This window comes from Bufo gargarizans, chromosome 6, assembly GCF_014858855.1.
Source record: "Bufo gargarizans isolate SCDJY-AF-19 chromosome 6, ASM1485885v1, whole genome shotgun sequence".
NCBI lineage: Eukaryota > Metazoa > Chordata > Amphibia > Anura > Bufonidae > Bufo > Bufo gargarizans.
This window is the reverse complement of record NC_058085.1, coordinates 120,048,850-120,060,380: the sequence shown is the minus strand read 5'-3', so window position 1 is coordinate 120,060,380 and position 11,531 is coordinate 120,048,850. Positions and strand designations below refer to the sequence as shown.

At 41.2% G+C, this 11,531-nt stretch overlaps 1 protein-coding gene across 4 annotated transcripts in view; it reads left to right on the top strand.

Moving 5' to 3' along the window:
- Positions 1-1,373: 1,373 nt before the first annotated feature.
- IKZF3 (IKAROS family zinc finger 3) overlaps positions 1,374-11,531 on the top strand; it is a 130,242-nt gene continuing 120,084 nt past the window's right edge. For 3 of the 4 annotated variants that reach the window (XM_044297297.1, XM_044297294.1, XM_044297293.1), the window contains exon 1: positions 1,374-1,448. In XM_044297297.1, the coding sequence (XP_044153232.1) occupies positions 1,442-1,448 (7 nt within the window). In that variant the 5' untranslated portion in view covers positions 1,374-1,441. The remainder of the gene's footprint in view (positions 1,449-11,531) is intronic. The other variant, XM_044297296.1, reaches the window with a different exon arrangement.

The following is an 11,531-nucleotide window of genomic DNA, read 5'->3' as shown; positions in this document are numbered from 1 at the left end:
GTTCTCAGTCCACCCCTGCTTCCAGCTGTTGCCGAACTACAGCATGCCCTGATATGGATGGCCATCATGAGTTTAACATCCCTGCACTAGGTAAATCTTATGAGACCAGGCACCGAGAAGATCATCTAGAGCAAAACAATGTTAATACAAACACTGATGTGAAGACGACCACCGTTATACTCCTCTCAGCTGCAGCACGGCCGCTCTAATGGCCCCGCTGGTGAGCTTCCTGCAGCGGGGCTGTGTGGTACACCTATGTGATTATGTACAGCATGAGACCACTGAGGCCAGTGACTGGGTGTTCGCCACATCACCACTGTAGGAAAATCATCAAAGGCTGGCGGGGGCTTCCGGAGCAGCGGCGGATGTAATATTTCATATGTTATGGCATTTTCTCCATTTTGCTATTTTTTTCCCGAGGTCTTGAATTAAACAATTTTACCAGCGTTAGGGTATATTCACATAAACAGGTTTTATTCAGTAGTTCTTTTTTATTTATTTTTTTACTCCAAAACCAGGTGTGGGTCATAAAAGGAGAAAAAGTATAACAGACAGATAATACTTTTCTTTTTTTTCACTGAATCCATAAAAAAAAAACTGAACAAAACTTGCATGTTTGAATATCCCCTTAGCATAAGGCGTATTGCGTTCCGTGGCCATATCACGGATGCGGACCCATTCACTCCAATGGGCCCGCAAATCCGGAGATGCGGAATGGTGCGGAACGGAAACCCTATGGAAGTACTACGGAGTGCTTCCGTGGGGTTTCGCCCCGTACTTCCGTTCCGCAAAAAGATAGAACATGTCCTATCGATTTGCGGAATGGCCGGATCGCGGACCCATTAAAGTGAATGGATCCGCGATACGCTGCCCTTATGTGGGTGTTCGTGCATTGCGGCGATGGGGCGCAAGAGGCCCAACTGTTTTGTCTATGGTACAAAAACTATTGATCTCACGATCTCAAAAACTTTCCATTAGCAATCCCTACAATGAAAGTATTTACTCATATCCACAAAAGGTACATATGGACCAAATCAACTGCATGTTGCCAGCATCCATAGTGTATGCAAGTCTAGATTGCAATATAGATTTAACTTGTATTAAATGATTTTTTTTCAGTGTCTCGGCAGCTTTATATTCCTCCAGTTCAGTAGTTCCCATGCTTTCTGCAGATGTCTGATGACTCATTCTCCGTATCAGCGGCTCAGTAGTGTCTTCTGTTCTGTGACAGGTTATACAGTGAAAGATCAGAGACTACTCAGCCGCCGCATCCCCAATCCTGCCCCGCCCATTGTGTGACGCCGACGCGGCGCATCTGCCCCCCGGAAACTTCATGCTACTTGGACTCTCCCGCCTGCCTGGTACTTGGAGACTGCGCGGCAGAGAGAGCAGAAACACGTGGAGCAGAGCACTGGGAGGGGAGCCGAGGAGCACCAGCAGGATGACAGGTGAGGAGGCCATGTCTACCAAATAAATACTCGGGTCTTGGGTTAGGAAGAAAATGATCCTGAAATTAATATATTTAAAAACTGATAAAAAAAATTCTTCAAGCCTTGCAGATTCCTTCTGTAGTAAAATCAGAATTTAACAGAAGGTGGTCACCTTATAATTTTATCCCTGGACAGAACATTTCTCTGCCAGTGAAGCAGAAAAATATAAACTACTTTACCTGCCTTTTCAGTCTGTTGAATTGTTCCAGTGATAAAAACTGTATGTTCAATGGGAGGCATTTATATCAATTTTGATATGAATATATGAGTTTACATGAGTTTTATATGAATCTTCCTCTTTGTAAGTTTGCTCCAAGTTTAACAAATATCTCCCAATGTTTGATAGACTTTGAGCCCCTTTAAGTTTAAGACTTTCTACCCCACCTCTTTAGTGGAGTAAGATTGAGACTATTTTTGGTCTTTTTTTTTTAAATTCCAGTTGAAAAAAAAAATAATGGGTTAAATCAAATAAGCCCAAAAATCACAAAGACCTAGGTCTTTGAGAATTTTTGATGCCAGAATTTTGGAGTGCCGAGCTGTATAAATACCCACCACCACTGTGACTTATCAAAATGTGTTAAAAAATCACAAACACTAATAATTACCACCATGAGAATGTATAAATTTGCCATCTCTTCTTGTTCGCTTTACCAAGCCTACAGACTTGGGATATACTACAGATTTGAGATGGTTGTATTCTGAATGAATTGTCCTTCACGGTCAGTCTGTAAAGGTTGTCATCCTGGACACCAATGCCATACATTACAAGAAAACAACAACAGAAAGACAAATCGCTGGATGATCTCTGCCTTGGACTTTATTCAGACAGTCAATGATTTCTATCAGTGATTGTGACCCAAAACCAGGCATGGGTCAAAACCACAGAACAGCTGCAAAGCTTTCCATCATACCTTATCTCTGTGTAGCTTCCACTTCTGGATTTGGCTCAGAATCACTGACAGTGAAAAGCAGCCTTAATATGGTACCTTCCTTATAATGGGGTTCACATTGATACAAATGACTTTACAGCATCACCTGACAATATCTGGAAAAAAATCCAGCATGGCAAATCGAGTTTTTCCATGATATCTACATTCACTTGGAGTGTGATTTGGTCTTTCACGTCACTAAGGGGCTAATGATGTCCTAAGGCCTCTTTCACACAGGCAGTACTGAACTCGTCCAGGTTCTGTCAGTGAAAAACTGATGTTTTTCTCTCAGTTTTGCTGAGTGACCATTTGACATCAAGCAGGTCACTACTGTGCCCAGTCATTGGCTGCAGTGGTGTCAAACCGGACAGAGGTGACAAACTGGGACCCGAGTGCTGCAGTGACTGTGTGGCAGTGAAAGAGCCGGGACCCAGCAGCAGGGAGCAGGTACGTATACTTCCCTCTGCAGGTCTGGCCATGAGGGGAAGAGTGGTCTGCCAAAAGAGCCCCAGAAGATGAACAACCCCTTTAAGTTCTGTTTTTTTTTTTCTGAGCAGATGTCAGTATTTTTTTTTTTTAATGTGTTTTTACACTGAAGAATAACACACAACATCTCCTAGCAACAATCAGTGAAAAACGGACTGCACACGTATGCCATCCGTTTTCTGTAGGGTTTTCTATATGGAAAACAGATGAAGATAGAAACTGCTGGACATTTTCCTGAATGGATATATGGTCAGTGAAACACAATGCTCATGTGCTTATACCCAGTGAAATGAAAGGGTCCGTGTTCAGTCTGGATGCTATGCATTGTAAAAACTGTCAACCTATGGATAAATGCCTGAATAAAATGCCCTACCTAGTGCTTGCTGTGTTTTGAAAAAAAAAAGTGTTGAAATAAGCCAGGAAAATGTCATCAAACAATGTTTGTTTTCTGAAACAGGAATCCTGTCTAGATAGTGTAACCCTAGACTAGAGAGATGTGCCAGATTTATTACTATGATTGATTCTGGATTAGAATTGCGGCACACTTTTAGACCATCTACTCTAAGTTTGTACCACCTATTATTTGGCTTACTTTGCACCAGAATTTTGGGATACAGTGTTGTACACTGTTGCATCTTAATCCATGACCCCTTTCTGATAGACCACTACCCCTTTCTGGCCAGGTGATGCCCCTTGTAAGACAAAGAGAAAAAAGTATCTTAACACATTTCACCACCTCCCGTCCGCCCATAGACTAAAAATGTCCGGGAGGTGGTTCTATATTTCTGAATGGACGTTCCTGAATGTGCATTCAGAAACTGCAAAAATGAGCCCCCTACATAAGAAAATATCTAAAAAACAAAAACAAAACTATAGCTCTCAGAACATGGAGACACTAAAACATCATTTTTTTGGTTTAAAAAATTATTGTGTTAAAGTGAAATAAATAAAAAAAAGTATAAATATTAGGTATTGCCACATCCGTAACAACCAGCTCTATAAAAATATCACATGCCCTAACCCCACAGATGAACACCGTAAAAAAAACAAAAAACAACGTTGTAAAAAAAAGCCATTTTTGTCACCTTACATCACAAAAAGTGGAACAGCAAGTGATCAAAAAGACGTATGTCCCACAAAATAGTACCAGTAAAACCGTCACCTCATCCCGCAAATAATGAGCCCCTACATAAGAAAATCTCTCAAAAAATAAAAAAATTATAGCTCTCAGAACATGGACACATTAAAACATAATTATTTTTTTCAAAAATGCTATTATTGTGTAAAATGTAAATAAATAAGAACAAGTATACATATTAGGTATCGCCACGTCCGTAACAATCTGCTCTATAAAAAAGTCACTTGACCAAAGCCCTCAGGTGAACGCTGTAAAAATAAATAAATAAAAACTGTGCTAAAACAACCAATTTTTTGGTCACCTTGCCCCATAAAGTGTTATAATGAATGATCAAAAAATCATATGTACCCCAAAATATAACCAATAAAACTGGCACCTTATCCCCTATTTTCCAAAATGAGGTCACTTCTTAGGAGTTTTTACTGTAAGGGTGCATCAGGGGGGCTTCAAATGGGACATGGCCCTGCCGTTTGCCCATACAGCAGTTTATGACCACATGTGGGGTGTTTCTTTAAACCGCAGAATCTGGGTAATAAATATTGATTTTTGTTTGGCTGTTAACCATCGATGTGTTAAAGAAAAAAATGGATTAAAATGGAAAATGTGCCCAAAAAGTGAAATTTAAAAATGTGATCTCCATTTTCCTTTAATTCTTGTGGAACGCCTAAAGGGTTAACAAAGTTTGTAAAATCGGTTTTAGGTAACTTGAGGGGGGTAGTTACTACAATGGGGTCATTTATGGAGGTATCCACTATGTAGGCCCCACAAAGTGACTTGAGACCTGAATTGGTCCTAAAAAAGTGGGTTTTGGCAATTTTCTTAAAAATTTGAAGAATTGCTTCTAAACTTCTAAGCCTTCTAACGTCCTAAAAAATAAAAAGACATTTCCAAAATGATGCCAACATAAAGTAGACATATGGGGAATGTTAAGTAATAAATCTTTTATGAGGTATCACTTTCTGTTTTAAAAGCAGAGAAATGTAAATTTAGAAAATTGCAAATTTTTCTAAATTTTTTTGTAAATTTGGGATTTTTTCATAGATGAATATCATGAAGTACAATGTGTCACGAGAAAACAATCTCTGAATGACTTGGATAAGTAAAGGCGTTCCAAAGTTATTACCACATAAAGTGAGATATGTCAGATTTGCTAAATTAGGCCTGGTCAGGAAGGGGGCAAATGGCCCAGATGGGAAGTGGTTAATAAATGTGGTGCCAGGAATGTACTGCAGTGAGGGTGCTGGCACACAGTGCCGTTCTGACATGTATTCAGCATACAGTTTTCAATTTAGCCAGTTTATCAGCCTCATTAAACCCTGGAGTTCTGCATAGTGGGAATGATTTAATTCATTTCAGCTTGCTACAATAAAAAAACTGCATCCTAACTGCATGTCTCAACTGCACTGTGTGCCAGTTCACACTTAGTTATATGCTCAGTTATTTCCATCAGTTATTGTGAGCTTTCACTTATTTGTGTATTTTGTACATGTAGCATAAAACGTTTTACCGATTGTGATTTCCAAGAGTATGCCAACAACTGTAGCATGTAAAGAGGGAGAACAGTTTTTCCTGTAAAGGTTGATCCTGTCCTAGCCCAGTGTGGTTAGCTCCGACAAACGCTATAATGTTTAATTATTTGATCATTATATGGTCTGATTTGTGATAATATTTTAATATGTATCACCAGCCATATACAGGACCCTCAGGTTATAGACATGTATTTGGGGGCAAGAACAGTATGCTGAAATGTAAAAGGGGGTATTAAAAATAAGATCTAACTTCAAAATAAATTAAAGTTACAACTATATGTCAGTTTTGTCATTTGCTCGTGTGCACATATTGCAAGTATCAGACAATGTGAGAGAAACCCATACCTCCAAATAAGAAAACCGTCAGCCATGAGAAAAGCATCTAGGTGTATGTTCAAAGATGTTCTGTTTCATGTTACATGTAGATTTTGCTAAGGATCTGCTGTAGATTTCTTCCTTTGCAATTGCAAATAGTGAAGTCAGCAAGATAATTCATATGCTGTAAGTTTGAAAATCAGCAGCAGGATTTTTTCCACTACACATGAATGAGGTTGTATATTTTGTGCACTATACTTCTGCTGAAAATGGGCTAAAACTTATCTTAGGCTCCAGATCTACACCCCCAAGTATGTTGGCGCTTATTTTGTTATTACCCTTTATATTCCACTTTATTGGCAGTAAAATTGGCAGCATGTGCAACAAATATTCTTAAAGAGGACCTTTCACCAGTTTTTACGTTATAAAAGCGATTCCTCACACTGTAGCCCATGTTCCCTAGATGTCATATTTCAAATCTTTTTCATGATATGCGCCGCTGTGCCCCTCGTTCTGTTTAGGCACCCTGTATGCTAATAAATAGCATCGGAACAGGGAGGTGGAGACATCAGCTTTTCTCCGTGTGCGTCTCTTCTATCTGGCTGTGACGCTGTCCAATCACAGCGGAGCGTGTCACAGCCAGGGAGAAGGTGAGCTGTTTTTTCTCAATGGCTGTGACGCGCTCCGCCTTGATTGGACAGCGCCATAGCCAGATAGAAGAGACACCCACTGAGAAAAGCTGATGTCTCCTCCTCCCTGTTCCAATGCTATTAATTAGCATACAGGGCGCCTAAACAGAACGAGCGGCGCAACGGAGGAGCATATCATGAAAAAATATTGCGATATGACGTCTAGGGAACATGGGCTACAGTGTGAGGTATCGCTTTTATAAAGTAAAAACTGGTGAAAGGTCCTCTTTAATGTTACATTATGGTAACTGGAAGGCATGCCTGTATCTAACCATGAATGCACATCATCATCATCACGTGAACAATGAACAGTGCTTGAGAGACATACATAGTCAGGTCACATTATGACCACCAGCTAATATCCAGAGTAACCGCCATGCACAGAGAGCAGCTAGGCGGGCTGGGAGTGACTCAATAAGGTCCCAGTAGGTTGTCACAGGTATGGGACTGCAGTGCATCCAACAGGATGCTGGAGAGTGCGTGTGCGAGGATCCATAGAGCGAACTGAGCCATCAAGGTGGTGCCATAGATGCTCAATTGGGTTTAAGTCTGAGGAATTAGGGGGCTAGGTTGGTACTTGGAAGTCTTGGTCCTGCTCTTCCAACCAATGTTGGACATTTTAATTGTGACATGTCACATTGTCTTGATGAAAGATCCCATTAGCCTCATGAAGGACAATCAGCATGTATATGTGTACATGATCTGCAAGAATGGAGTGATCCCAAATCGGTTGAGAGTGCCTTCCAGATGAATGAGTGGGTCTGGACAATGCCAAGAAAACATTCCCCAGGCGATAAAGCTGTCACCACCAGCAGAGGTTGCAGGGTGTTTGTTTTTTGAAGTTTCTCACCTGACATGCCAACGTCGATGTATTTGATGATGCAGAAAACTTGACTCATCGGAAACGGCAACCCTTTGCCAATCAAAGGTGGTCCAATTCCAACACTGCAGTGAAAATGTAAAATTTTTATGAAGAGGTGCAGAAACCATCCGTCTCCTTCAGTGCCCCATATGCAGTTTGTTAACCTGTTGTTTTGGAAGCAGGTCTGGTAGCCCCCTCCCCTCACAGTGCTGCCCATAATTATTCATACCCCTGGCAAATTTTGACTTAAAGTTACTATTATTCAACCAGCAAGTAATTTTTTGACGGGAAATTACATAGGTGTCCCCAAAAAGATAATAAGATGATGTACAAGAGGCATTATTGTGGAAAAAAAAAACAATTTCTCAGCTTTTATTTACATTTCAGAAAAAAGTGTCCAGTCCAAAATTATTCATACCCCTCACAAACTATCACAGTCTGTGGGAAAATCAAAGGTTCTATACCATTCCATATAGTCCAAGCTGTTCTAAAGCATCCTAATTACCCTGATTAATTGGGAACAGCTGTTTTAATCAACTCAACAGGTGAAAAACAGCAGCTTTCTGCAGTTGGTTTGTGGACAGTCATGGTTAAGACAAAGGAGCTCAGTGAGGACCTGCGGCTGTGCATTGTGGCTGCTCACAAGTCAGGAAAGGGCTACAAGGCCATTTCTAAATGTTTTCAAGTTCCAGTGGCTACAGTGCAAGTATTTTTAAAAAAATACAAGATGTTCTGCACGGTGGAAAATCTCAGAGGACATGGTCGGAAGCCAAAAGTGACACCTGTGCTGGCCAGGAGGATAGAGAGGTGAAAAAGAATCCAAGGATCACCACCAGGGCCGGTGCAAAGATTTTTGCCAACACAAGCGAAGCTACATTTTTCCCCCTCCATGTCAAATCACCTATGTCACATCAGCCCTCCATGTCACATTTCTCCCCCTCCATCCATGTCACATTTCTCCCCCTCCAAACCATGTCACATAACCCCCTTCGTGTCACATCATGATCACATCATTACCCCCAATTGTGTCACATTTCAGTCCCCCCCATGGCACATCTTCCCCCCCCCCCGGGCCGGTCCTGGACCCATCCCCATGTCAGCTACAGACATTGTCCCCACTCTCCCATCATGTCACGGTCACCACCCCCCCCTCCATTTATGATTGTTGTTTGTGTAATAATTTTTTAAAAACACATTTATGCCGTGCACTCTGGTGCTAGTGCGCTCATCAGTGATCACCTACCCACCTGTCCTGCTGCTACGGCAATCTGGCTGTGTGTGAGTCAGACTCACAGACATAGTCAGTCACCAGTCACACCCCCCCCCTGGCCTGACCCCGTGACCGTGCTGCCGGGCCTGTGCCGCTCTTGAGTGAGGGCCGGGGCCACACGGCGCACGCAGGCTGGGGCGGGCGGCCCGCGGTGCTGCGGTGCAACAACTCACAAGTAAGTGATAAAAAAAAAAAAGAAGGTTCATTTTTCCATCCTTCCCCAGGGTGCGCCCTAAGGCAGCCGCTTGTTCTGCCTTATGGTAGCACCGGCCCTGATCACCACCAAGGCCATCCTGGTGAATCTGGGCTCTGCTGGTGGCAATGTATCAAGGCAGACAATCCAACGGACACTGCACACTGCTGGGTTCCACGGATGCAGAACAAGGAGGACAGCACTTCTCCAAATAAGGCACACAAAAGCTCGCTTGGCCTTTGCAAAAGCTCATCTGGACAAAGAAGAAGACTTCTGGACTTCTGTGTTATGGTCAGATGAAAAAAAAATTGAATTGGTTGGTCACAATGATGTTTCCTTCATTTAGCGTAAAAAAGGAGAAGCCTTCAACCCAAAGAACACCATCCCCACTGTCAAACATGGTGGTGGGAACCTAATGCTTTGGGTGTGTTTTTCAGCCAATGGACCAGGGAACCTAATCACAGTAAACGGCACCATAAAAAAAGAGAAATACATGAGGATTCTCAACGACAACATCAGGCAGTCTGCAGAGAAACTTGGCCTTGGGCACCAGTGGACATTTCAGCAAGACAATGACCCAAAACACACAGCAAAAGTGGTGAAGAAATGGTTAGCAGACAACAACATTAACTTTTTGGAGTGGCCCAGCCAGAGTCCAGACTTCAATCCAATTGAGAATCTGTGGAGGGAGCTAAAGATCAGGCTGATGGCAAGAAGACCCTCCAACCTTAAAGATTTGGAGCTCATTGCTAAAGATGAATTGGCAAAAATACCTGTGGAGACATGCAAAAAGCTTGTCTGCAATTATAGGAAGCGTTTGATTGCTGTAATAGCCAAAAAAGGATTTTCTATTGATTATTGAGAAGGGTATGAATAATTTTGGACTGGACACTTTTTGCACAAATGTAAATAAAAATGCCTCTTGTACATCGTCTTATTATCTTTTGGAAGACACCTATGTCATTTCCCGTCAAAAATTGTATTAAAAACATATAAGTCTAACCCCTGTCTACCTTATGAAGACTGTAAAATGATGTTTTATAACCTGATAGAATTGCTCGTCTTTCTGCCCAAGAGGGCGGCGTTTCAGCTTTACTTCTGCCCAGGCAGCCTCCCCCCAACCGCCGTTCTGAAGCGCCGCCCAGCTCATCAATATTCACTTCGCTGGGCGGCTTCTGCTGTCCCCGACGTTCCGAGATCCGGCGCATGCTCACTACAAAGCTATGGGCATCGGACTCTATTTGAGCTTCAGCGCATGCGCCCGGCACCCTCACTGGCCGGGATCACATCGCGCCTGCGTCCCCTCTGTTTCTTTGAGGCCGCTTCAGGTTCTGCGACTGCGCCAGGCACTTTTCTGAGCAGCGCAGAAGCCGCCCAGCGAAGTGAATATTGATGAGCTGGGCAGCGCTTCAAAACGGCGGTTGGGGGGCGGCTGCCTGGGCAGAAGTAAAGCTGAAACGCCGCCCCTTGGGCAGAAAGACGAGCAATTCTATCAGGTTATAGTCATTTTACAGTCTTCATAAGGTGGACAGGGGTTAGATTTATATGTTTTTAATTCACAATAGAAGACCTGTGCATACATATATACAGCTAATTATGCTTATTCGACCTGTCAGTGTCCCTTTAAGGTCTTTTTCTCAACTCTGTTCATGTTATAACATTTTTGCTGTGAAAAAGAGGCATGTGATCTCTGCTGAGTCAAATTTAGTTTTGAGAACTGCAAAAGTAAACCAAGCATCTGTGATAATATCTTGTAGGCAGAGAAACTGCCAAATAATCTTACAAAAACCTCTGGAAGAGCATAACATTGTGAATGGATTAATGGAATTTATTTACCCAGAAAAATTAGACATATACAGCCTTTTCCTACATAATTAAAAAACGAATCTTTATTTCTTGATGGAACAACCTTTGGATGGTAATATATTTTCCTCAAAAAGCATTTTATATTAAAAAGAAACCAGATTTTAATAAAAAAAATCTGATTTTAATAAAAAAAAATCAGATTTTTTAATATTTTTTTTTTTTTAAATCATTGATTTTTTTATCCACTCTGTATGCTGGAATGTGGTGGAATTGAAAAAAATGCAATTCTGCCACAATTTATGGGTTTTGTTTTTATGGCTTTCAATGCACAGTAAAACTGACTTGTGCTTTTCATTCTCCAGGTCAGTATGATTAAGATGGTACCACATTTATATAGTTTTTCTTGTTCTTTAATACTGAAAAAAAATAAAAACTTTAAAAAAATGTTTTCTTTTCATCCCAATATTCTGACCTGCATAACTTTTTTTTATAGTTACAGCTATGGAACTATATTATGGCTCATTTTTTGCGGGACGATCTTTTTTTTTATCACTTTTTATAGAATTTTTTGGGGGGGAGGTGAATGAAAATTTTTTCTTTTTCTGATACCATTCATGGCATGGGATTTTTACATTTTATTTTCATAGTATGGGCGTTATAGGACATTGCGATGCCAAAAATAATGTTTATTTTTTTTTATTGTTTACATTTTTTTGAGAGATTTGAATTTTTATATTTTTTTTAACTTTTTTATTAACTTTTTTTTGCCCCCCCCCCCCCTCCAGTGGACCCCAACATGCAGTCATTTTATTGCAAGTTGTATA